We start from the raw sequence: 27,636 nt of genomic DNA on the forward strand, positions 1-27,636 counted from the left end.
TCAAATATCAAAGATTAAGAAGTATTGAGTACTAACGCTGCTTTTTTGCACTTTCAGTCCCTCATGTCCACGACTGCATTTGGGCTTGGTTCTAAGTACTTTGCACTCTATGAGGTGTCAGGTGTTGGAATTCAGTGGCACACCTTGAACCAGTCACCAGTCGAAGGAGATGACTTCAACCTACTCCTCTCCATGGTCATGCTGATCGTCGATGCCACTGTCTATGGAGTACTAACATGGTACATTGAAGCTGTTCATCCAGGTATTTCATTCACTTCTCGTATTTGTGCATTTATCTGCAGTCATTATATGACAGAATCACAGAATCCCTACAGTGCAGAAGGGGCCATTTGGCCCATCAACATCTGCACCGACCCTCTGAAAGAGCCCCCTACCGAGGCCCTCAACCCCACCTAAGCTTTTTGGACACCAAGGGGCAATTTTAAGCATGGCCAGTTCACCTAACCTGCACATAGAACATACAGTGCAGAAGGAGGCCACTCGGCCCATCGAGTCTGCACCGATCCACTTAAGCCCTCACTTCCACCCCATCCCCGTAACCCACTAACCCTTTCTAACCTTTTTGGTCACTAAGGGCAATTTTATCATGGCCAATCCACCTAACCTGCACATCTTTGGACTGTGGGAGGAAACCGGAGCACCCGGAGAAAACCCACGCAGACACGGGGAGAACATGCAAACTCCGCACAGACAGTGACCCAGCAGCGAATCGAACCTGGGACCCTGGTGCTGTGAAGCCACAGTGCTATCCACTTGTGCTACCCACTTGGACTTTGGGAGGAAACCTACACAGACACGAGGTGAACGTGCAAACTCTACACAGATGGTCACCTGAGGTCGAAATTGATCCCAGTTAATATGGTTCATAGGAATTTGGTTAATTTGTCTTCGTAAGCATGTGTTCAGACTGTGCCTCTCTGTCACATATAAACATACGAATTAGACCATCCAGCCCTCGAGCCTGCTCTGCCACTTGACAAGATGACAGCTTCATGTGGCCTCACCTCTACTTTCCTGCCTATGCCCTATACCTTTTCACTACCGTGTCAATCGAAAATTTATTTCATTCAGCCTTAAAAATGTTCAATGACCCTGCCCCCACTTCTCTCTGAGAATGAGAATTCCACAAATGATTGACCTTCTGAGAGACCTAGGGGGCGATTCTCCGATATTGAGGCCAAGTGTTCGCGCCGTTCTGAATGCCGTCGCGTTTCACGACGGCGCAAACAGGGCCCGGACATGACCTATTCTGGCCCCCACAGGGGGCCAGCACGATGCTGGAGCGGTTCACGCCCTCCAGCGTCCTTATGCGGCGCCAAATGGGCGCCATGCCAACCCGCGCATGCGCAGTTGGGGCAGCCCAATCCTGCACCTGCGCAGTTGGGCCGCACCATCCTGCGCATGCGCGAGGAACGTCTTACGCACGCCAGCCCCTCACCAACATGGAGCCGGTGTTCTGGGGCCGCGTGCGGAAGGAGGTAGGCCTGGATAGGGGGGGGGAAGAGGCCGGCCCGCCTATTGGTGGGCCCCGATCGAAGGAGCCTCCCCCTCCCACAGGCCGCCCCCCCCACCCGCCCCGCCCCCCCCCAGCGTTCCTGCAGAGTTCCGGCCGGCAGCGACCAGGGTTGGACGTCGCCGGCGGGAACCTTTCGTATCGTAGCGGCCGCTCGGCCCATCCGGCTGGAGAATCGCCACTCGCCGGTTCTCTGAGCGGCCCGGTGCGAATTGGCGCCGCTGGTTTCCGGGGAGTGGGAGAATCGCATGCAGGGATCAGGGTGGCATGGCGCGATTCGCACTGCGCACCGGCGATTCCCCCACCCAGCGTGGGGGAGGGGAGAATAGTGCCAAAATTTCTCCTCATTGTCTGAAATGAGAGACCCCTTATTTTTTAAACTGTGTCCCCTGGTTCTAGTCAGTCCCATAAGGGGAGACATCCTCCTGGCATCCACCCTGTTAAGACCTCTTAAGTCCTGTGGGATGAAACTGGAGCACTCGGAGGAAACCTACACAGACAGGGGGAGAAAGTGCAAGTTCCACACAGTCAGTCACCCGAGGCCAGAATTGAACACGGGTCCCTGGTGCTGTAAGGTAGCAGTGCTAACCACTGTGCCACCTTGCTGCCCCCTTTCTTATGTAAGGAGACCAAAAATGCGCACACTACTCCAGATGTGGACTTACCCATGCCCTGGACAACCGTAGCAATGTACAACTGTAGCAAACCTCACCTTATAATAAGCAACACCATTCAATTTGCTTTCCTAATCACTTGGTTGGATCTGCTGTAATCTATCTGGATTCACTTCCTCTGTTTGTGTACATTCTGCGTGTGCTGCTCATTACATTCATCCATTAACAAGCGACAACACTTAAGGTCAAATTGGATAAGAACAAGTTTCACTTTAGAGCAAGATTTATCATTGTCATTTTATTTCCCGGTCTGTTTTAGCAATACAATACCTCATTTTACTGAAGTACGTGTGATTTCTCTCATGATCCAATTCTGTTGCTGCCCAATAGCTTAATGTAGCTTCTTGTCAGCAGAGCTGCGTCACTAACTATTGATAGCTAAAATTTATGCAGCATTTTAAAATAATGTTGGGCGGAATTCTCCCCCAAAATGTCAACGAGCAGGATTCTCTGTTCGGGAGACTAAGCTCTTCCACTGGAGTAGAAACACTCCTTGTTTGCGTCGGCGCTAGGTGTGGCTGCCAAGAGTGATTCACTCTCCCTTGCTATGCTAATTCATGTCTGGCCAGGAGCTCGCTGGATTCTGTTTGGCGACTGGCTCCCCTTCCCCCACAGTGCAAATTCTGTCGTCCCCCCAACCCCCCACACCCCTGCCAATAAGTAGGGGTATCCTTTTTCCTCCTGCACCCCACCAAAGGAATTACGGGTGTGTCCCCCGCCCCCACAGCAAGGTGATGCAACTGCCCCTCAGATCCCCCATCAGAAACCCTCACCTGAGAGACCCCCCTCCCTCTATATCAGAGACTATCCCCTTCCCCCTCATCAGTCACCCCTGCCAGGGAGCTGAACAAGTCTAGGCATAAACAGCGAAGAATCACTGCTTTTTCACTTTCCAGTCCCTAACACCTGTTACTTCATAGAAAGCTAAAACACATCTCAAGGCTTTAACCCTCCTCAGAGCCTTTGATCTGCAAGACCTATTCACTTTCATACAGAGATAACGCTTTTAGTAGGCTGTAACTGACCGAATAATAGCTTCCAGACTGTCAGTTGTGGGTCTCCCTTCAGACCTATCTCCCCCTTCTCATCAGCATCAGGCACCTCCCCCCCCACCCCCCTCACCCAATCGCCAGTACCAGTCCTGCCCTAGGAGAGCAGCACCGTGCTATGTGGTCGCCAAAGGCCCCCCCCCCCCCAAAGTCAAGCACCACCCTTCATGCAACCTTCATGACACCGCCAAGCTGGTACTACCAGGGTGCCATTACTGCCCCGCGGGGGGGGGGAGGGGGGGGGGAGAATACCAGGAGCTTGGCAAATCCAGCCTCAAACCGTCCTGACATTAAAATATGCTAATCTGGTTCACGCCCAGCGAGGGGGCGACTCAGATTATATCACTTGCAGCGGGCAGGGAACATCGCACTCTGTTTGGCGCCTGGCATGAACCTCTCAACATGTCTGAGCGAGTCTGTCCAATGGAGGATTGCGAACTGAATTTACGAGCTGCATTTAACTTGGAATCTCACATCCGCAAAGACCGTTTCAAGATCCTGGAATACAAATGCAACTTCCCAGATTGTCAAAAGGCATTTGCAATGAAAGAAAGTAATCTCCGTCACCTGCTGGTGCATGATCCCGAGAGGAGGAAGCTGAATATCAACTATGTATGCAGACCAAATCAGCACCAAGGCCAGAGAAACCTGGTTATCGAAGAGAAGCTGACGGGGCTCTTCAATGAGAAACTGTTCAAGTCAAAAAGCAAGATTGAGAGTGACCTCTCCGGTCTCTTCAACGAGCGTAAAATTCCGCATCCTGTGACTGCCAATCTGGCACGACTGTTTGAAAACCAGCTGTCCCTACCAGAAAAATAGCTTAATAGTAATTAACTCAGGACTACCTGAGTGGCCTGTGACATACCCACCACAATACATTCACCAGAATGTTATTGGGGCTTAAATGCTTAAGTTACGAGGACCAGTTGCGTAAACTTGTTTTGTGACGCTTTGAGATTAGAACGCTGCAGGTTGATCTAAATGAGGTGCCTAAAATTATAAAGGGGTCCAATAGGCCAGACACAGTGAATCATCCTGTGGCTGAAGAGTCCAGATTAACCGAGTATAATCTCCAGTCACAGCAAGGGCAGTTGGAATGAAATCAGGAAACAGTTTTCACGCAAAGGGCAGTGGAAATTTGGAACTTCCCTTACCAAAATGAGGTTGGGTCAATTGAAATTTTCAGGACTGAGATTTTATTTTTTATTAGGGTAATGGGATCAAGAAATCACAGGTCAATGGAGTTCAGGTACAGATCAGCCAGGATCTAATTGAATGGCAGGGATAGCTCGAGGGACTGGACGATCGACTCGTATTTCTACATTCCTGAGAAAATGTGGAGTATATTAATTAATTTTGATTGAATGACTCATACTGCCATACTCATGCATTGTCAAGTAACAGTTCTTTAAAGCAAGGGTACTTATCAGCCCCATAGGGGCCTTTTGAGCAGGTTTCAAGAGGTCTGGCAAATCAGATGTTTTCCTAAAATGATATTATGTTGACCCCTTTTTGCCTTTTATTCAATAGTCCCTGGGCTATTACCGTTGTTGATGTGGTTCCCTAGAACCCACTCTCTTTCTGTGGTTCAGGGCAATGTGCACCTTAATGCACATTGCAGCACGGTAGCCTTGTGGATAGCACAATTGCTTCACAGCTCCAGGGTCCCAGGTTCGATTCCGGCTTGGGTCACTGTCTGTGCGGAGTCTGTACATCCTCCCCGTGTGTGCGTGGGTTTCCTCCGGGTGCTCCGGTTTCCTCCCACAGTCCAAAGATGTGCAGGTTAGGTGGATTGGCCATGATAAATTGCCCTTAGTGTCCAAAATTGCCCTTAGTGTTGGGTGGGGTTACTGGGTTATGGGGATAGGGTGGCGGTGTTGACCTTGGGTAGGGTACTCTTTCCAAGAGCCGGTGCAGACGTGATGGGCTGAATGGCTTCCTTCTGCACTGTAAATTCTATGATTAACCACATTGGGACCAACATCCTTGCAGGTAGGTTTGCTAGTGCTGTTGGGTGGAATTGAAACTGGGTTAGCAGGCGGAGGGGACACAGAGTGTTAGTAAAGCAGAGACACGTCATGCTATAATAATGAAAGCAAGTTAGAATGAGTTCAGCTATGTTGAATGTCAAGAGAGTAAGACGAGGCTGGATGGTCTTTACTTTAATGCTCGGAGTGTAATAGGTAAGGGCAGCACGGTAGCATAGTGGTTAGCCAGGGTCCCAGGTTCGATTCCCGGCTGCGTCACTGTCTATATGGAGTCTGCACATTCTCCCCGTGTGTGCGTGGGTTTCCTCCGGTGCTCCGGTTTCCTCCCACAGTCCAAAGATGTGTAGGTTAGGTGGATTGGCCATGCTAAATTGTCCTTAGTGTCCAAAATTGCCCTTAGTGTTGGTTGAATGGGGTTACTGGGTTATGGGGATAGGCTGGTGTGGGCTTGGGTAGGGTGCTCTTTCCAAGAGCCGGTGCAGACTCGATGGGCCGAATGGCCTCCTTCTGCATAGTAAATTCTATGATAATGAGTTATGGGTGTGGATTGACACATGAAATTGTGACACTGTTGCCACCACAGTGACATGGTTAAGGGAAGGGCCGGACTGGCAACTTAACATTCTGGTGTATAGGATATTTAGGCGAGACAGAGGAGGGTGTAAAAAGGGAGGTGGTGTTGCAGATTGAGGAACTAATTACTGCAATGAGGAGAGATGATATCTTGGATGAAAGAGAAAATGCTGGAAAATCTCAGCAGGTCTGGCAGCATCTGTAGGGAGAGAAAAGAGCTAACGTTTTGAGTCCGATGAATCTTTGTCAAAGCTAACAGACAGAGAAAGTGGGAAATATTTCTACTGTGGCGTGAGAATGAAAGATGAGTCATAGCCACAGAAACCCATGATACCTTGGAAGTCTCTTCAAACGAGGCCTTACGGGTAGAACTTAGGAATACAAAGGGGGCAGCCACATAACTGGGAATGTATTATAGGCCCCCAAAGAGGCAGTGGGAAATAGAGGAGCAGACAGGTAGACAATTTACTGAGGCGTGTATGAATATTAATCGGGTAATTATACTAGGGGATTTCAACTTCCCCAACATAAATTGGGATAGTCATAATGTAAAAGGTTTAGAGGGGGCGGATTTCTTTCAATGTATTCAGGGGAGTTTTTCATATCAATATGTAGAAGGTGCAACAGGATATTGAGCAGCGCTGGATCTGGTTCTGGGGAACGAAGCCTGACAAGTGTTCAATATGACAGTGGGGGAGCATTTAAGTGATAGCGAACACAGCATGGTTCAAGTTTGTTATGGACTAGGAAAACAATGACCTGCAAGACAGTTTGGGATTGGGGCAAGGCAGATTTTACTGTAGTAAGGCAGGATCTGGCCAAAGTTGGCTAGGAATAGCTTCTTACGGGAGCAATGGAGGGCATTCGAAAAGGAAATGGGGAGAATACAGGTCCAACATGTTCCAAAGCGGGGGACAATCCAGGACTGGATAATAAGGAAGGCTTTTACCAAGCCCAAAGGGAGAAATTCAACTGCGGCCCTAGAAGAGTATACGAAGTATAAGAGGGGACTTAAGAAAGTAATTAGAGCAAAAAGGGAGCATGACAAAGGGCTTGCGAATAAGATTAAGGAGAACCCTAAGGTATTCAATAATAAAATTAAGGGGAAGAGGTTAACCAGGGAAAGAGTAGGACCCATTAGAGACCAAGGGGGTAATCTGTGTGTGAAGCCGTAGGATATTGCTAAGGTGTTAAATGAATACGTCTCATCGGTCTTTGCTCAGGAGAAGGATGACATAGGTACAGAATTTAGGAAATGGGATAGTGAGTTCCTCCAGCAGTTTGACATGGGAAGTGAGGAGGTACTGGAGGCTTTGACAGGCTTAAAAACAGACAAATCCCCAGGCCCGGATGAATTGCATCCCAGGCTGCTGTGGGAGGCGAGACAGGAAATTGCAGGGGCTCTGATGCAAGTTTTTAATTCCTCTCTGGCCACGGGGGAAGTGCCAGAGGACTGGAGATCAGCTTAATGTTGTTCCACCTTTCAAGAAGGGTGGTAAAAATAAACCAGGGAATTACAGACCGGTGAGTCTCAAACTATTGGAGAAAATACTGAGAATTAATCTCCACTTGGAAAGGCAGGGGTTGATTAGGGATAGTCAGCACAGCTTTGTCAGAAGGAGGTCATGTCTAACAAATTTGATAGAATTTTTTGATAAAGTGACCGAGTGTGTGGATGAAGGAATGTAGTTTATAATGGATTTTAGCAAAGCCTTTGACAAGATCCCACATAGGAGACTGATTGAGGAGATTTAAGCAAATGGAATTCAAGGAAACTTGGTGTGATGGGTCCGTAAGTGGCTTAGTAATAGGACACAGTGTGGTGGTAGAAGGCTGTTTGAGTAACTGGAGGCCAGTATCCACAGCGTACCATATATAAATGATATAGATGAGAACTTGGGGGGAATATAAGTAAGTTTGCAGATGACTCCCAAGGTTGTTGGGGTGATAAACAGTGAAGAGGAGGATCGTAGGTCACAGGAAGAAATAGATGGGTTGGTCAGATGGTCAGAGCAGTAGCAGATGGTATTCAACCCTGATAAGTGCGAGATGACGCACTTTGGTAGAAGAAACAAGACAAGGGAGTATGTAATGAACGGCAGGACACTAGGATGCTCAGAGGAACAGATGGATCTTGGGGTACTTGTTCACATCCTTGAAGGCAGCAGAGCAGGCGAATAGGAGTTAAGGCACTTGGGACACTTGCCTTTATCAGTCGTGGCATTGAATATGAGCAAGGAAATTATGTTGGAGCTGTACAGAATATTGGTTTGGCCACAGCTGGAGTACTGTGTGCAGTCTGGTCACCTCATTATAGGAAGGAGGTGATTGCACTGGATGAGGTACAGAGGAGATTCACTAGTTTCCTTGAATTCCATTTGCATGGATGGAGCATCTGAGCTATAAGGAGAGTGAATAGGCTTGGATTGTTTTCTTTGGAGAAGAGAAGGATGAGGGGGAATACGATTGAGGTGTATAAGATTATGAGGGGTTTGGACAGGGTAAATAGGAATCAGCTGTTCCCCTTGGTTGAGCGGTCAATCACTAGGGAGCATAGCTTGAGGGTGAGAGGCAGGAGATTCCCAGGGGATTTGAGAAAAACATTTTTCACTCGGAAGGTGGTGAGAATCTCACATGCACTGCCTGGAAATGTAGTGGAGGCTGGAAACCTCACAACCTTTAAAAAGTACTCGGATGAGCACTTGAAACACCATCAGATTCAAGGATATGGGACAAGTGCTGGTCAGTGGGAATAGGGCGAGATTTGGGGAAGTTATTATCGGTGCAGACCCCATGGGCCGAAGGGGCACTTGTGCGCTTTACGACTGCATGAGTTCTGTGGCCCAACGTGGGGTATAAGGGATTGACAACCTCCTGTGCTGTCAAGGACTGAAGTCTGAGACAGATTTGGTGAGTACGTATGGAAGGGCCAGAGAACCCTGTTTGTGCAGAGGCAGTCTGCTATCCAGCTGGCTGAAGTACATGATGATGCTCGTCCAATTGGACCTTTGCATTTCAGTGATCCTGTGACGTTGAGACAGAATCCATGGGGGGAATGAATGCTGCGGCTGTAATTAGCTTATTTAATGAAATTATTAATTTCTGAATATGTCCGAGCATTGAACAAAATCAAGCATCCTTCTCTGACATGTGCCAAATGATTGCTTTTGTTTGTGTTTGCAACACATTTCATTTTAATTCTACGCACTAGCCTAACACCCATGACATGATTGGCCAATTGATCCATGTAAATGTAGTCATAGCCTGGCTTTGAATAAGATTCCAGTGTTCGGGGTATTGATTTTGTGGGGACCATTTAACAGATATTGAAGTACAATCAGTTTGATCTCTCTCTGGAGAACCAGTCAAAGTAAAAATACGTTTTATGTTAAAAATTGGCATTACATTTCTTGAACTGAAAATCGATTCTTTGTTAAATCAGGGACAGGCAGAAAATATTAAACTATAATTTTCTGCATTAAGCTTGCAAACCAGCCCCTGGAATGGTCAGTGCATCGCCCTGTTTACTTCTAGATGTTGAACGTTGAGAAGTTTGTTTCGACTGGTTTGGTGTTTCAGTATGTTTTCTGGTGCAAGAAGTGGAATCTTAATGTATCGTTATATGACTTACAGAAAGTGTGGAGATTAAAATATTTATCTAAGTGAGAAAGGGAATTTGGTACTCGTACAATAGCAGTGGACCATTTTCGTACCGCACATAATGACCTACTTTATCTTCCTAATAATGCTACAGTTACACTTACAAAGAAATGCAAATCTGTTAAAGATATTAGTTGCTTGTTTGCCATTTTTCAGTAAATTAACACAACCATTAAGAATCCTACCAAACATGTTAACAAACTCTTTTGCTTCTAACTTAGATTTGTAAATAAAGTTGTGAATTGTCGATATCTGAAATTGTACCAAAGTGCTACTACACTTCAGCTAATCCATCCAAATGTGTACATCCTGTCTTCAAAGCGACACAATTCATCAGTGTGGTGTTCTTTGTGTTGCTTATTTCAGGGTGGTTGGCGTAATGTTCACAAAGACCACAAAATAGCTTTAACTTAAACAAAGCTATAAATTTATTTACACTACTTAAGAATACATAGTTGATTAATAACATCTAAACTACACTCATCTACAGCTAATCTCACTACAGGTTTAAACTCTGATATACACTCATTTACAGTATCTGCTCTTCTGACCTTCACTAGCTAACCCCTGCATACACTCCTCCCCTAAGGTCTAGCATCACTGCCTTAAATTATTATTATATAGTTATAACTGTAGCTCCCTCTAGTGGCTACTCTCAACACTACATTAATCCATGCAATGCTGATAGTTATGAAAATACCACAATCAAATCTTTGCATAATTTATGCATTGTTTTCAAAACTAAGTATCTAAAAATAAAAGTAGTTGCTTACATCCGATATTGGTGGTGATTCTGGTGCCTGGCCTGGGGAATGTTCCTGAACCATCACTAAATAATACCAATATCCTGGTGATGGTACTGGGTCATGCGGTTCTATTTTATTGAGTTATATGGTGAACTGCTGTGGGGCTTCTATGCGTTTTTACCAAAATCATATGTCTGTCCTTTATAAATGTATTCATGATATTGCAATAAGTAGTGAGGGAGTTGTCACAACTGGGGTTAAGCAGCTCATGGGACACTAGAGACTGGAGACTAGAAACGGGCTCTAGGGAATACACATTCCCCCACTGAGGGCGGGTCGCCCCTTCTCCATCCTGTATAAAACCGGAGGGTCATGAACTGTGAGCTGGCACCCCTCGCAGAGTAACTGCTCTATACTCTTGTTCTGTTGCATTAAACCTTTTTCCTTTGACTCAACCTGTTCAGCTCGGTGTGGACACCTTGCCAGACCTTACAATAGGAATCTTTTTTCCTGGAAAACTATTTGAAGGATTACCGCTTGTGCTCAGACTGTACAAGAGTGATCGGTAGAATAATGGAGCACTAGAAGAGGCCAATTGGCCCTTTATGCCTGTGCTGTCTCCTCATTCAATTGTAATTCATTTTCATGTCGAAAAATATCTGTGTTACAAGGATGCCTCAGCAGCAAAGAGGTGTGAAATCTTGCTCCAAGGGATCTGCAGAGATCAACAGAGCAGTGCCACTGGGCCACAACTAAGAAAGTTCCATATTTAACCCTTAGCTTTCACTTGGGGAGGCAGTAGTAGTTGACCACAATGTGCAAAAGCCTGGGAAAATACATAGACAAAGTCCCCATTTCTGATTGCAGTCCAGTGACTTCCGTTTGAAAGCACATCAATGTGGACATCAGATGAGGTCAGAACTATTTTTTGGCTATAATGTACTCCAAAGTTGAATGCACCCCATCAACAGCCCGACATTAAGCAATGGCCACTTGGGCACAGAACTGAGTGTCTATGAGCCTGCACCTTGTGAAGTCCTTGGGGACCAAGTGCAATGTGCCCAAGTTTGCAGATGACACTAAGATGAGTGGTAAAGCAAAAAGTTCAGAGGATACCGGAAGACTGCAGAGGGATTTGCATAGGTTAAGTGAATGGGCTAGGGTCTGGCAGATGGAATACAATGTTGACAAATGTGAGGTTATCCATTTTGGTAGGAATAATAGCAAACGGGATTATCATAGAATTTACAGTGCAGAAGGAGGCCATTCGGCCCATCGAGTCTGCACCGGCTCTTGGAAAGAGCACCCTACCCATGTTCAACACCTACACCCTATCCCCATAACCCAGTAACCCCACCCAACACTAAGGGCAATTTTGGACACTAAGGGCAATTTATCATGGCCAATCCGCCTAACCTGCACATCTTTGGACTGTGGGAGGAAACCGGAGCACCCAGAGGAAACCCACGCACACACGGGGAGGATGTGCAGACTCCGCACAGACAGTGACCCAAGCTGGAATCGAACCTGGGACCCGGGAGCTGTGAAGCAATTGTGCTATCCACAATGCTACCGTGCTGCCCTGCCCTGCATTTAAATTATTATTTAAATGATAAAATATTAAAACATGCCGCTGTGCAGAGAGCCCTGGGTTTGCTAATGCATGAGTCGCAAAAAGTTGGTTTACAGGTGCAACAGGTGATTAAGAAGGCAAATGGAATTTTGTCCTTCATTGCTAGAGGGATGGAGTTTAAGACTAGGGAGGTTATGCTGCAATTGTATAAGGTGTTAGTGGGGCCACACCTGGAGTATTGTGTTTTGGTCTCCTTACCTGAGAAAGGACATACTGGCACTGGAGGGTGTGCAGAGGAGATTCACTAGGTTAATCCCAGAGCTGAAGGGGTTGGATTACGAGGAGAGGTTGAGTAGACTGGGACTGTACTCGTTGGAATTTAGAAGGATGAGGGGGGATCTTATAGAAACGTATAAAATTATGAAGGGAATAGATAGGATAGATGCGGGCAGGTTGTTTCCACTGGTGGAACTAGGGGGCATAGCCTCAAAATAAGGGGAAGTAGATTTAGGACTGACCTTAGGAGGAACTTCTTCACCCAAAGGGTTGTGAATCTATGGAATTCCTTGCCCAGTGAAGCAGTTGCGGCTCCTTCATTAAATGTTTTTAAGATAAAGATAGATAGTTTTTTGAAGAATAAAGGAATTGAGGGTTATGGTGTTCGGGCCGGAAAGTGGAGCTGAGTCCAAAAAAGATCAGCCATGATCTCATTGAATGGTGGAGCAGGCTTGAGGGGCCAGATGGCCTACTCCTGCTCCTAGTTCTTATGTTCTTATGAAAGGGAAATTGAAGTGTGTGTAAAATAGCACAAAAAATGTCTGTGAACAAAATATATATATTCCCTCTACCCATCCTTCATAAGGCTGATAAATCAGGTGTTGGTTCAGAGAAATGATGACCAAGACACCAGGCAGAACAAATATAGTTTAATTAAAGAAATCGATTTGTTACGGGCAAATTGTGTTTAATTAGCTTGATTGAGTTTTTTGATGAGCCAACAGAGAGGATTATTGCGGGTAACATGGTTGATATGCTCACTGACTTCCAAAAGTTGTTTGATTAAGTGTGGGCAGCACGGTAGCATTGTGGATAGCACAATTGCTTCACAGCTCCAGGGTCCCAGGTTCGATTCCTGATTGGGTCACTGGCTGTGCGGAGTCTGCACATCCTCCCCGTGTGTGCGTGGGTTTCCTCCGGGTGCTCCGGTTTCCTCCCACAGTCCAAAGATGTGCAGGTTAGGTGGATTGGCCATGCTAAATTGCCCTTAGTGTTGGGTGGGGTTACTGGGTTATGGGGATAGGGTGGAGGTGTTGATCTTCGGTAGGGTGCTCTTTCCAAGAGCCGGTGCAGACTCGACGGGGCGAATGGCCTCCTTCTGCACTGTAAATTCTATGATAATCTAATTCTATGATTGTGGTTAGCACAATGGCTTCACAGCGCCAGGGTCCCAGGTTCGATTCCAGCTTGGGTCACTGTCTGTGCGGAGTCTGCACATTCTCCCCGTGTCTGCGTGGGTTTCCTCCGGGTGCTCCGGTTTCCTTCCACAGTTCAAAGATATGCAGGGGTAGGTGTATTGGCCATGCTAAATTGCCCCTTAGTGTCCAAAATAGGCAAGGTAAGGTGGGGTTACGGGGATAGGGTGGAGGTGTGGGGTTAGGTAGGGTGCTCTTTCCAAGGGCCAGTGCAGACTAGATGGGCCGAATGGCCTCATTCTGCACATGTAAATTTTGTGAAGTGTCGCATAATAGGCTTGTCAACAAAGTTGCTAATAAAAGGGTCAGTGGCAAATTGGAAACAAATTTGGCAGAATGACGGGAAGCAGAGAGCAGTGACGGCCAGTTGTTTTTCAGACGAAAGGAAGGTATACAGTGGAGTTTCACAGGGTTTGGTATGACTTACCTTAATGACCTAGGGCGCGTTTTCACTCCACATTGTGCCCGGCACGATCTGGATCACGCCCATTAAGGGATTGATCCAGACAATCATATTTAAATGAGCCATTAGGCTAACCTAACCATGCGGGGCCCGTTTGAGGCTGCATTCCCCCAGCTCCCGTGAGTCACTGGCCGCACCGGCGAGGTCTCAGTCGGGCGCGGATTAGTACTGGTCTCCACAAGGGAGATCAGGCATAATGGCCATGCGGGAGGCTCAGAGGCCATGTTTGCACTGCCCTGGAGGAGCCTGTGGGGGGGGGGGGGGGGGTGAGGCATGCCCATGAAAGGGGGGGGTATTAAGGCTGAAGGGGTTACGGGGGGCCCTGAAAAGGGGGCAACCTAAAGCTGGGGAGCCCTCACTTTGGGGGGTGGGAAGTGATGCCCTGATGGATGCTCATGGGGCAGGGTTACCCTCATGCCTTGGTGGTAGTGGGGGTGCACACGCTAACTTTTAGTGATGGGGAGGGGAGGGAGGTTGCCCCTCTGGGGTCGAGGGTTGGGGTGTTGTCCATGTCTGCAGGTGGTCGCATTGTCTGTGGGTGTGGGGTGTGTGATGGGCAGTACGGTGGCACAATGGTTAGCACTGCTGCCTATAGCATCAGGACCTGGGTTCAATTCCGACCTTGTCTGACTGTGTGGAGTTTGCACGTTCTCCCTGACTCGTTGGGCCAAATAGCCTCCCCCTGCCTATGGGGATTCTATGAGTGGGCTCGATCAAGAGTGAAGGTTCAGGAGTCAAAAGGGTTGCAAGTACAAATCGGGAGCGAAAGGTTGCCAATTATCAACATTGGAAATTAAGACCGAACAGCCTTGTCCTGGCAACAAGGAGAAACTGAGGGAAAAGTCAGAAGAAGCAGAAGAAAAATTAGCTGAGTGGATAACATCCAGACATGGACTGAAAGGAAGCCAGAGAAGAAGCAAGATGATGTCAACGGTCCCAATAAAGTTACAGTCCCAACAAACAATAGAAAGAAAAGCAAGGAAGTTATGTTAGACATGTATAAAACACTGGCTTGGTCTCAACTGGAGTATTGTGTCCAGTTCTGGGCACCACACGTTAAGAGGGATGTGAAAGTGATAGAGAGGACAGATGAATTTAATGGAAAGCTAGATAAACGAGAGAGAGAGAATCATAGAATTTACAGTGCAGATGGAGGCCATTCGGCCCATCAAGTCTGCTCCGGCCCATGGAAAGAGCACCCTACTTAAGCCCACACCTGCACCCTATCCCATTAACCGCACTTATCCTTTTTGGTTACTCAGGGCAATTTAGCATGGCCAATCCACCCACCTAACCTGCACATCTTTGGACTGTGGGAGGAAACCTACGCAGACACGGGGAGAACGTGTAGACTCTGCACAGACAGTGACCCAGCCGGGAATCGAACCCAGGTCCCTGCCGCTGTGAAGCAACAGTGCCAACCACTGTGCTACTGAGCCACCCTGAGAGAGGGAGAGAGAGAAGAATAGATGGATATATTGATGGGGTTAGTTGAAGAAGAATGGGAGAATACTCATGTGGAGCATAAACACTAGCTTTGATCTGTTGTGCTGATGGTTCATTCCTGTGATGTCAATGCTCTGCGATGCTAAGTGGAAACAGCGTAATTTTAACGACCTCCTCTTTTAGGGTAGCAAGTCAAAGTGAGAGAATAGTTTCATTTCAGCTAGTGTGTGGAATTTCAACTGAGAAAATCTAAGAAAAATAAGAAAGAATTGCATTCATGTAGCGTTTTCGTGTTCACCGGGTGTCTCGATGCACTTTACAGCCAATGAGGTACCTTTGAAGGGCAGTCACTGTTGTGATGTACTGTACAATTGTAGATATTGCCGTACCTGCCTTAGTCCTCAGCTTTCTCCTTTGTAGAGAAAAGAGCCCTGGCCAATTTAGCCTTTCCTGATAGTTGTGCTCTCTCAGTACAATTGTGCTGTTTTAAGTTGGCTCTATTAGTGGTGGCAGTCCTGCTTTGCACTCTGCTGTAATTGAAGATTGTCACCCGCCTTCCCCCTCCCTTACCTTCCCGTATCTGTGCCGATTGTGAGGAATGCCAGGAAACTGCTCAAAGTGCCGTCACAGATTTACACTTCAGCTATTTTTTTTAAAGGTTTCTGCGTTCCTATTTCTCACGCCGCTGCACTCTCCCTGACAATTAGTTATTAACCCTTTAATAGATGCTCCTGAAGATACAGCAAGAGGCTAGAAACAGATTTGCCAGTCAGCAGCTGGGGAATCGACTTGAAACTCTCAGAGAGCACAAGTGTGGCCGGCAGACAGCCGGTGCCTCACTTTCACACTTTATCAGCCAAACAGCTTGACTGAAGGTCTGATGTGTGAGGTTCTTCCATCCGCGCGTGCTGTCTTCTCAGACACTTCTGCAGTGTCAGTTTGCTGTCGAGTAATTATTTCCAGCACATTGAAGGATCTGAAAATGGCACTGATGACAATTTAATTAAGCTAAGAAGCATCTTGTTCTTTCTAGCTGCAAGTTCAATCCTTCCCGCTCCAGAGGCTGGTGCTCGCAATCTGTGCTGACGTTTTGGTGCGGTACTGAGGGATTGCTGCACAATTGGGGGCTCCAATCTTTCAGCTCAGACCTTAAAAGGAGGCCCTCTCAGGGCAACATAAACAAACCAATAGCACTATAAGAAGAACAGGGGTTCCCAGTGTCCCGGCCAATATTTATCACTGAATCAACTTCGCAAAAACTAGTTACTGAGTTATTTTTTCATTGCTGTTTGTGGAATTGTGTGTGCAAATTGACCACTGCATTTCCTTTGTGACAGTAGCAACTACACCTCAAAAATACTTCATTGTCTGTAAAAGGGTTGCTAAGTACAATTGGGAGAGAAAGATAGCCAATGGTTTTTTTAAAGTGTTTTTATTGAGGATTTCTAAGCTATACAAGACAAAGGAAATTGTGAACATACATTGAAAGATAACAAGGATAAAATAATAAACTAATAATGCTACAAATTAAACCGTACAGAACTAAAAGAAAAGAAAGAATTTTATGTACATTTGTTGTGCTTATCTATTTACATCAGTTGCGGCTTCTTATTTTGACCTCTCCAGTGGGTGTTCATTCCCGACCGGGTTCCCCACTCTTCTCCCCAACCCCTCCCTGCTTTCTTCTCGATCCCCCTACCCCTCTGGTCATCTGGCGTGTCCTCTTCCCTCTTCAGCTCCTGTTTTCTGTTCTTGTGTGATTGGCGAGTCTCCGTGTATTTTGTTGTTTGCTCGCTGATCTTGGTTGGGTACTGTGTTTCATTGTTCCCCCTTTCATTGGCATACGTTACTGCATTGTGGCTTTCAGCTCCCTCTGCTTTACTGGCTGTTTGCCGCAAACAGGCCTTGGAACACTGAGTGAATGACTCTTTTATCCACCCATTTACCCGCTCCGTAGATGTTGCCATGTGGTTTGCGAGGGCTAGGCCTTCCATGATTGTCGCTCTCTGTAGTACTCTTTTTGGGATCCTTGCCTTCTTACCCACAGCCCATAAAAAGGCGATGATCAGTTTTCTAATGAATTGAAGAAGGCCTTGGGGATGTAGATCAGAATGGATCTGAACAGAAGAGGTACCTGGGAGTTCATCTTGATCGTCTGCACTCTCCCTGCCAGGGATAGCGGGAGTGTGTTCCATCTCTGCAGGTCCTTTTTTACTTCCTCCAGCAGGCTGGTCAGGTTCCATTTGTGGATCGAGGTCCAGTCGTGAGTGATTTGGATCCCCAGGTAGCGGAATTTGTGTCGGGCCTATTTAAATGACAGCCCCTCCAGCTTTGCTCCTCCTCCTTGCGGGTTCACCGGGAAGACCTCACTTTTGCCCAAGTTGAGTTTGTTGCCCAAAAAGGTTCCAAACTCTCGCAAGAGCGTCATGATTCTTTCCATACTGCTTGTTGGATCCTAGATGTAGAGGAACAGGTCATCTGTATAGAGTGAGACTCTGTTCTCTCTGCCTCTACTCCGGATCCCTTTCCAGTTCTTTGTGGCCCTCAGAGTGATTGCCAGTGGTTTGATTGCTAGGGCGAACAGCAGTAGAGACAGCGGCCATCCCTGCCTCGTGTTTCTGTGCAGCTGGAAGTACTTGGTATTTGTCCATACACTTGCTGTGGGAGCGCTGTACAGGAGTTTCACCCAGGCAGTGAACCCTGCTCCAAGCCTGAACCGCTCCAGTACCTCTGTGAGGTACTTCTATTCGACTCTGTGAAAGCCCTTTTTGCATCCAGGAAGATGATCACCTCAGGTGTTCTCTCCCCGGATGGGCGTCATGATCACGTTCAGCAGGTGCCTGATGTTCGATGTTAGCTGTCTACCCTTGACAAAGCCCGTTTGTTCTTCTGCTACTATCTCTGACACGCAGTTTTCCAGTCGACTGGCCAGGATCTTGGCCAGTATTTTCGTGTCTACGTTTAGCAGCGAAATGGGTCTGTAGGACCCGCATTCTGTTGGGTCTTTGTCTTTCTTGGGTATCAGCGAGATTGAGGCTCGTGCTAGCGAAAATGGCTGGATACCCCTCGCCAGTGAGTCTGTGAACATCTCCCGCAGGTGCGGGGCCAATTCCATCGCATATTTTTTGTTGTAGTCCGCCGGGAATCCGTCTGGTCCCGGCGCCTACCCCGCCTGCATGGAATTGATGTTCTCCATGACTTCTCCCAGTTCTAGCTGTGCTCCCAGCCCCCGTTTCTGGGACGTTCAGTCCATTGAACAATAGTTTCATCCTCCAGTCCCCTGCTAGGGGCTTGGAGGTGTACAGCACCCGTAGAAGGCCTCGAATGCTTTGTTGATCTTTTCCGGCTCTGCTACTAGTTTGCTTTTGCTGTCTCTTTCTGGTGAGCCAGCAGACGGCTGGCTTTGTCTCTATGCTCGTACAGGGTCTCCTGTGCCTGGCGGAGTTGGTGCGCTGCTTTCCTCGTGGAGAGCAAGTCAAAGTCCATTTGTAGCTTTTTCCTCTTGTCATGTGAGAGTACCTTTAAGAAATGGGTGTTTAGGAAAATGTCTGTAATGGATGTACCTTTCAGAAATGGGTGTTTATCAGTGAAGTCAGAGTGTGGGTGGAGCTGGGCTGTCTGTCTGCTTTTACTTTCACTTTGGGCTTGCCGCTACAGGGTGTGTTTAGTTTCGTTTTAGATTTGGAAAAGCTGCAGTCACAGCAAGATGTGTCTGAATCTCTTCAAGCTTATGAATGTTCATTTGGTGATTTCAAAGTGGTAACTATTCTCAGTAGTGAAGTTAAACCTGATGTCTTTCTGTAAAGAGGGTTCTTTTTGTCTTATGGATGTTGCAAGGAAAGATTAAGAGTTACTTAGAGAGTACTGTATTCTTTGGGGGATTTATTGGTGTTGATTAGTTGTTAAGATGTTTACTGTGGGTTTATAAAGTATTAACTGGCTTCATAAATAAACATTGTTTTAATTTAAAAGTACTGTAGATGTCTGTTGCATCACACCTGCAGAGTAGGGCCGTGTGCTCCCCATAACCACAATCTATTCAACATTGTGGGTCAGGTGAACTCCATGATACACTTTGGGGCTCTCTAAACCCTGGCCCATAACACTCTCCACTAGGAGCTCTACGGCCGGGGCCTCGGAGTATTGCCGGTCTACTTCCAGTATGGAATTGATTAGCTGTTGCCTAGCCACCCTCTCTTCCCTATCTCTTCGTGCTTTGTAGGCAATACTGATCACAGTGAAAGGTAGCCAATTGTGAACACTGACTGGAAATCTGACAGCCTTGCCCTGGCAACAAATGAAGGAGAAATTGGGGGTAAAATCAGAAGGGGCAGAGGAAAAATTGAATGGATGGATAACATTGAAAGTGCTTGGGATCTCCTGAAGTGGTTGAAGGCAATTATATAAATATCACTTTCTTCCCCACTACGTTACTGGACTTCCCCTCTACTTTACCCCACTACCTTTTAGGGCAGCACGGTAGCACAAGTGGATAGCAGTGTGGCTTCACAGCACCAGGGCCCCAGATTCAATTCCCCGCTGGGTCACTGTCGGTGCGGAGTCTGTACGTTCTCCCCGTGTCTGCCTGGGTTTCCTCCGGGTGCTCCGGTTTCCTCCCGCAGTCCAAAGACGTGTAGGTTAGGTGGATTGATCATGATAAATTGACCTTAGTGACCAGAAAGGTTAGGAGGGGTTGTTGGGTTGCGGGGATAGGGTGGAAGTGAAGGCTTGGATGGGTCGGTGCAGCCTCGATGGGCCGAATGGCCTCCTTCTGCACTGTATGTTCTATGTTCTACTCCCCTCTTTGCCCCCTTACCCTCTCCCCTTAACTGCTCCACTCCCCACTCCTCCCCTCCCATTTCCCCCTCCATTCCTCCCCTCACCTTTCCCCTCCCCTATTTCATCTCCTACCCCATCCCCATTTCCCTCCTTACCCCCTTTCCCCTCCCCTCTTCTCTCCTCTCCTCCTACCTGTTAAAACACTGGCATCACTGTGTAATCAATTGGTTTGAAGGAGCAACTCGCATGAAAATAATTTGATGAAATTATTTTAACGAAAGACCTTTTAAAAAGCTACCAAAGTGATGTAATGTTGGTTGGATAGCTGGTAATCAAGGTTTATGGGGAAAACTGGATGGATTTGATGCAGAAAGCATTAATGAAAAATCCTATTGCCTTGTGAGATCAAAGCAAAATGTTATTCATTGCTTATGTCGTTGTGAAATGTAATTCCCTGAGCCCCAATTCAGGAACCTAATGTAATGAAAAATATCTAACCTCTTCTGCCACATGGAAAACCAACCGTGCCAATAATATTTGAAACATTCAGAAGAAAGTTCATATTATATTGAATTTCTAGAGTTGATCACTGTCTGGAGATCATTACAGAATTTCTGTCTTTGTTTCCAATAATGTACACTCGTACACTGCACTCCCATTATTATTTTCAAGCCATTATTGTGCAGTCGGTGTGATGCCAATTAACCAGTGTGCCCTGCACTGTGAATTGTCTTGATGATAAGATTGTTCCTTGGAAGCTACCAAGAAATGGTTTGCAGTTACCTGTAATAGAATTTAATGATTAATACATCATATCATGGATTGTCTTCGAATGATGTGAAGGCAATAATCTTAGCATCACTTAATTTTGCTGGTTTGGGATTCACCTCTATTCCGAAGATTGCAGATTCAGCCCCACTGTCGACCTGGACACATATTCAAAGCTGATGCTTCAGTGGGCTACTGAGGTACTTGCCTTTTTCAACGCAGACATTGTCTACCTGTCCGGTGAATATCAAATAAGAACTGGGCTGTTCCACCAGTGTTGTAGCCAATATCCCTGAACCCAACATCAACAAAAGCGGGTTACCTGGTAATGTATCTTGCTCTTGAACCCTTTCTGCATATCTGTTGGCTGCTGTAAACATGGACAGTAAACATTTGGCTGTCAGGTGCTTTGAGGCAGCTGGAAAACATACCTTCCTTTGTCATTTACATAACATATTTTATCCTTTATATCCAGGAATGTATGGACTGCCCAGGCCTTGGTACTTTCCGTTCCAGAAATCCTATTGGTTGGGCAATGGACGAATTGAAACATGGGAATGGTCCTGGCCCTGGTCAAGAAGCAGTAGACTCAGCATCATGGAGGATGATCAGGCCTGTGCAATGGAGAGCAGGAGGCTGGGTAACTTACTGATTAATCTATTTCTGGTCGCTAAGACGCTTTACTGTTGGAAGAGTGTATGTTGTTCTGGTTAGTAGCTTGGGACAGTAGGAAGGATTGGTGCTTCAATCCAGAGCCACGTATGCACAGAATTCAGAGAATCTGCAAAAGCAAGAGGCAACGGGAATTTGGTGAGAGTGGGAATTGGGGAAGAAGGGGAAAGAGTTGCGAAATAATTTAGATCAAATAAATAGGTATATAATCTCACAGGAAGAAGTTGAAACGGTGTGATGCCTCAATTAACACACAAAATCCGAAGAAATAGAGATTATAATGCAAATATGTACCGAGACATGCCTCTGTGGGTATAGTATCTTTACGAGTTAGTGTTAAACTCGGAATTAGTATTGGTATAATAAATATTTATATAATTAAGTACAAGTCAAAGGAATATGAACAATGTAATTGAATGCTAACTGCATTAAAATATGCATTTAACTGATAGATGGTTGATGTGGGAGCAGGCTCGTATAGAGCATAAACCCTAGCATGAATATGTCGGGCCAAATGGTCAGTTGTTCTGTAAGTAATGGGCTGAAATTGTTTTTCAAAACTGAATCACAACTGATTTTTCACTGTTCCCAAGTGTCTTTACACTGACGTTCACAGGCAGATAGTTGAATCTAGTTTCCCAGTTGCAGTTACTCAATTTCAATGATAAATCTTTCCAATATTTACCACACCAATGGAAATTCAAACCGGAATGCTGAAGAGCCAGCTGCTAAATCACCACAAGTTCGTTGTACGATACTGGTAGAAAATTTCCACAATTAGTCATTGTAATTACTAATTTAGTTAACAGAAAACAAAATTTAATTCAACTTCAACTTCGGTGACCAAATAGTTCAATAAATTAGCTCAAGGTAGGAGATTAATAACTAAATTTAAGACTTGGCCGTTTGTCAAGATTAAAGTGCGTGGAAATTTGTGGACAACTGGTTTCTCAGATGCCACATCTGCACAAAATGTCTCTGCTTCATCGCACTCCGGTTCAGAGTTGTTGAGCTGAAATCTGAGCTAGAGGCGCTCCAGCACATAACGCTGGAGGAGGAAATGCGGGATAATTTGCCATTGCAAACCAGAGGAGGGCACAGGTGCAGAAAGGGTGGGCGTTAGTTAACCCAGTTAACCCAGTAAAGGAAAGATAGGAGATTGAATTTAGCAGATCCAGTGGACACTGCTCCTGGCAGCAATTAGCAAAGTACCTGATACCAGTGAGAGGAAGGAGAAGGACTGTGGGGCGGACAGCTAGAATGGCAGCCCATGCCGTGGGGCAGGAGGCTTTCCAACAGGATGAGGTACAGAGTAGAAAGATTGTAATTATTGAGAATTCTATAATTAGGGGGTAGGATAGCATTCCTTGCATTCAGAATTGAGAGCCCCAGAGCATCTGCTGCCTAACCATCGAGGTGACATCTCAAATTGGTTAGAAAAGAATAAGAAAAGGGAGAAGGACCGGCTGGTGATGTTGTGCGCCATGTTGGAAGCAAAGACATGGGGAAATCTAAGGAAGGGGTCCAGCTTAATGAGTGTCAAGAGTTAGGAGCTGAATTGAAAAACAGGACCACACAGACCATAGCCTTAGGATTGTTAACCAACTCGTGCAGATTGCCACTGAGTCAAGCAGTCTAAGGAAGTCAACAGCTGGCTGAAGTAGTGTCCTGAGAAGAAGGGATTCCATTTCATGGGATGCTGGCACCAATTCTGGGACAAGTAGGTCCTGTGGTGGTGGGGTAGATGTACCTGATCTGGGCTGAACCATTGTCCCAGCCGAAAGGATAACGCAGGCAGTAAATAAGACTTTAAACTAATAACTGCTAAAAATTTCAGAGATACAACAATAAAAATCAGGAAAAGAAGGTAAAGCACAAATTAAAGGAAGGAAAATGCGCAGCATGAATGTGTTTGGATAATGTTTTGGAGCATAAAGCTAAAGTAATTACTAGGAAAAAAGGAGAGGAAAAATCGCTAAAAATGAATTTAACCCATTGGTAGAGCACCATATGCATTATTCAAAATAAAATGGATGATCTGGCGGTAATAGTTTGTAGAAAGAGTCCAGATGTAGTAAGGGTAGCTAAAACATGTGGAGAACAGGATTAGCAACAACATATTACAGGCTGTAACACACTTTAGGAAGGAAGTGGGGAGCAAAATACTGTAGGTTGCTGGAAATCTGAAAGAAAGACAGAAAATGATGGAAATACTCATCAGCATCTGCGGCAAGAGAAACGGTTAATCATTCAGGTCAGTCAGCTTTCAACAAGGAGATGTGGAGTAACTATTAGTTAAAGATGAAAGATAAAATAATGGCAGCAGAACAAAATGATGTGATTAGTGACACAATAGATACAGGATCCATATGAGTTGATTTAAAAGATAAAGAATCAATCACCCTAACAGGAGTATACCATAGCTCACCAAACAGTGGAAAGGCACAGCTAGCAGAAATATGTAGATGAATCTATGGGTATAGTAGCAAGCATTGAATAATATTCATGGCGGATTTCAACTACCACCAACAGGTGGAAAGAAACAGAGGAAGGCGAAAAAAGACTTGAGTTTTTACAGTCTCACCACCAGCTTCTGAAGGGCTACTAGGGATGGCAATAAATGCTGGCCTAACCAGCGACCCCTACATCCCGTAAATGAGTAAATAAATATATACCTTTCACACTCATAACTCCAGATAGAAATAGATCACTTCTGGATCTTTTAACGGGTAATGAACCAGAGCAGATAGGAAATGGAACCGTTGGAGAGCATCTTGGTAGTAGTGATCACAAAAGTGTAAGATTCAAGATTAGCATTGAGAGTGACATCAGTAGGACAATGGCTAAGGTAATGGATTGGAATTGAAACAATTATGAGGAAATTACGACAGAACTAAAAGTGACGAGTTAGAAAAGCAGTGCAAAATCTTAAGGATAATTAATTAAAAACATAAACAAGCAAGCAGAAGATGGGGCACTGCAGTTGAATAAAGAACTGAAGGGGAAATTAAATCTTTAAAATTATTGGGTATGAGAGGAGAAACGTCAGAGAGAACTTTTAAAAACTCATCAGGAAGGCAAAGAGAAATTATAAAAATCATACAATCTAAAAAAAAACAAAAAAGTAAAACTGTTCCAGACACAGAAATAACAGAAGGAAAGTTAAGTGAGGATAGGGCTGGTACAGAATGAACAAGAAGTTCCCTCCACCTAAAGATCAGAAGGGGGTTGCTCGTGCTCGCACAATGGTTTAATAATAACCTTTTATTGTTACAAGTATGAAGTTACTGTGAAAAGCCCCTAGTTGCCACATTCCAGCGCCTGTTCGGGTAAGCTGGTACGAGAATTGAACCCGCTCTGCTGGTCTTGTTCTGCATTACAGACCAGCTGCCTAGCCCACTGAGCTAAACCAATGTTCCATATTGGGAAGGCAGTAACATGAAGTAACAGTCAGGCTTGGACTGATATGTGGCGTCACACAAGCGCAGCACGGTAGCATAGTGGTTAGCAGAATTGCTTCACAGCTCCAGGGTCCCAGGTTCGATTCCCGGCCTGGTCACTGTCTGTGCGGAGTCTGCATGTTCTCCCCGTGTGTGCGTGGGTTTCCTCCGGGTGCTCCGGTTTCCTCCCACAGTCCAAAGATGTGCAGGTTAGGTGGATTGGCCATGATAAAATTGCCCATAGTGTCCAAAATTGCCCTAAGTGTTGGTTGAGTGGGGTTTACTGGGTTATGGCGATAGGGTGGTGTGGGCTTGGGTAGGGTACTCTTTCCAAGAGCCGGTGCAGACTCGATGGGCCGAATGGCCTCCTTCTGCACTGTAAATTCTATGTAAGTGTAAAGTCTCAGAATTTAACCTTGACATTCAATGGCATTCCAGGCATGGAGCATCACATCTGGCTATTTGAAAACTGAACATATTCTTTAAGTGGGCCATGCTAGAATTTAAAATGCCATTAAATGAGTCCTTCCCCTGCAATCGCAGACGGTGTAACACCTGCCCCTCTGTCTCCTCCCACCTCACCGTTCAAGGCCCAAAGTGCTCCTTTCAGGAACAACAGCATTTCACTTTTACTTCCTTCAGTCAAACTCCTGGTGCTCCCTTTCTTAACTGCACTGTAGGTGCAGCTGCACCAAATGGACTGCAGTGGTTCAAGAGACGGTTCACCACCGCCTTTTAAAAAATTCATCCATGGGATGTGGGTTTCGCTTGCTGGGCCAGCATTTATTGCCCATCCCTGAGGGCAATTAAGAGTCAAGCACATTGCTTGAATCACATGTCTGGAATCACATGTCAGCTAGACTCGGTAAGGATAACAGATTTCCTTCCCTGAAGGGCAGTAGTGACCAGATGGGTTTTTACGACAATTGACAATAGTTTCATGGCCATCATTAGGCTTTTTATTCCAGATTTTTATTGATGTTTTTATTGATTTCAAATTCCACCATCTGCCCTGGTACGATTAGAATAGGCATTTAGAATTAGGGTGGAGGCTGTGGCAGTCTTGCTTCAGGATTGTTTTGAATGATGGCAACTTCAAATTGCCACCTTGCTCTTGAACCAGTCCTAGGTCATGAAACTGGCAAGTTCAAGTTTGTCTTGGCCAATGGGTTTGACACACTGCTTGTTTTCCCCCGTCGCGTTTAATTGTCAGCTTCTCATCGGACTGCAAAACCAATAGCCTCTACGATACTGACACAATGGGGGAAAGTCGCCCCAAGCAATGAATTCATTTTGGCACTAGACAACTCAAGCTTCATTGTCCCAATCACAGATAGATGGTCCAAGCCGTTCCGATCTGTGTTTTTAGATTTTATTGCACGTTTCAAGTAGAACTCTAATAATTGTGGGTTGCAGCTCCAGGTTTCTCTGTCCGCCAACGTCTGTAGAAAAAGGGTAGGTAACTTTCAGGTACGGACACAGAATCTGCAGGCAACAAATAAAAGCAGGATCCTTAATAGGACAGTGGTGGCTCCCATGGTGAGTGGAGAAGGGGTCCACCCCAGGCAATAGCCACTCACGCGCGCCCCCACCCCCGACAGCCGACTCCACAGTCAGAACCAAGGCTGGGGTAAGGAACAGCTATTGCCCAAAGAGCGGACTCCTCCGAGCACCGTGGACCAGCCCAGAACTTGCACTTTATCTTCATTGTGTTTCACTGTCACCCCTTTCTGCCTTTGGGTTTTGTGTTAAGTTTATCAAATTTTGTTTCAAGTGACTATCCTGCATTTTGGGCCTCCTGGATTGTTTGGACGTCCCCTGCCAGGGCATGGTGTGTTTCATTGTAAATCCACCCCTGGGGACAAAAGTACCAATTTAGACACAAGGGGACATTTGCCGTTTTCTAGGATGCAAAATTCTGTGCAGTTTTGGGAGGATCTTCACATGAAAGTAAACCATAGCACTTTTTAAAGAAATCTTATTTTTTAAATTCATTCCTGGGATGTGGGCATCTCTGGCTAGGCCAGCATTTATTGCCTATTCCAAATTGCCTTTGAGAAGGTGGAGGGTGAGTCTCCTTTTTGAACCGCAGAAGCCTATGTGATGTTGCCCACAGTGCTTTTAGGGAGATGGTTCCAGGATTTTGACCCAATGACAATGAAGGAATGGCTCTGTAGTTCACAGTCAGGATGGTGAGTAGCTTGGGGGGCAACGTGCAGCAGCTGGTGTTACTATGCATCTGCTACCCTTGTCCTTCCATGTGGTAGAGGTCATGGGTTTGCAAAGTGCTGTCGAAGGAACTTTGATGAATTGCTGCAGTCCGTCCTTTAGATGGTATAGAACATAGAACAATACAGCGCAGTACAGGCCCTTCGGCCCACGATGTTGCACCGAAACAAAAGCCATCTAACCTACACTATGCCATTATCATCCATATGTTTATCCAATAAACTTTTAAATGCCCTCAATGTTGGCGAGTTCACTACTGTAGCAGGTAGGGCATTCCACGGCCTCACTACTCTTTGCTTAAAGAACCTACCTCTGACCTCTGTCCTATATCTATTACCCCTCAGTTTAAAGCTATGTCCCCTCATGCCAGCCATTTCCATCCGCGGGAGAAGGCTCTCACTGTCCACCCTATCCAACCCCCTGATCATTTTGTATGCCTCTATTAAGTCTCCTCTTAACCTTCTTCTCTCCAACGAAAACAACCTCAAGTCCATCAGCCTTTCCTCATAAAATTTTCCCTCCATACCAGGCAACATCCTGGTAAATCTCCTCTGCACTCGCTCCAAAGCC

General features: G+C 46.0%; 1 protein-coding gene across 3 annotated transcripts in view; it reads left to right on the forward strand.

Annotated features, from left to right (window-relative positions):
- Positions 1–27,636, forward strand: part of abca2 (ATP-binding cassette, sub-family A (ABC1), member 2) — a 739,176-nt gene that overhangs the window by 520,242 nt on the left and 191,298 nt on the right. For all 3 annotated transcript variants that reach the window (XM_072488215.1, XM_072488216.1, XM_072488217.1), the window contains 2 exons: positions 58–262; positions 21,201–21,365. In XM_072488215.1, the coding sequence (XP_072344316.1) occupies positions 58–262; positions 21,201–21,365 (370 nt within the window). The remainder of the gene's footprint in view (positions 1–57; positions 263–21,200; positions 21,366–27,636) is intronic.

Source organism: Scyliorhinus torazame, chromosome 22 (assembly GCF_047496885.1).
Source record: "Scyliorhinus torazame isolate Kashiwa2021f chromosome 22, sScyTor2.1, whole genome shotgun sequence".
Lineage (NCBI taxonomy): Eukaryota > Metazoa > Chordata > Chondrichthyes > Carcharhiniformes > Scyliorhinidae > Scyliorhinus > Scyliorhinus torazame.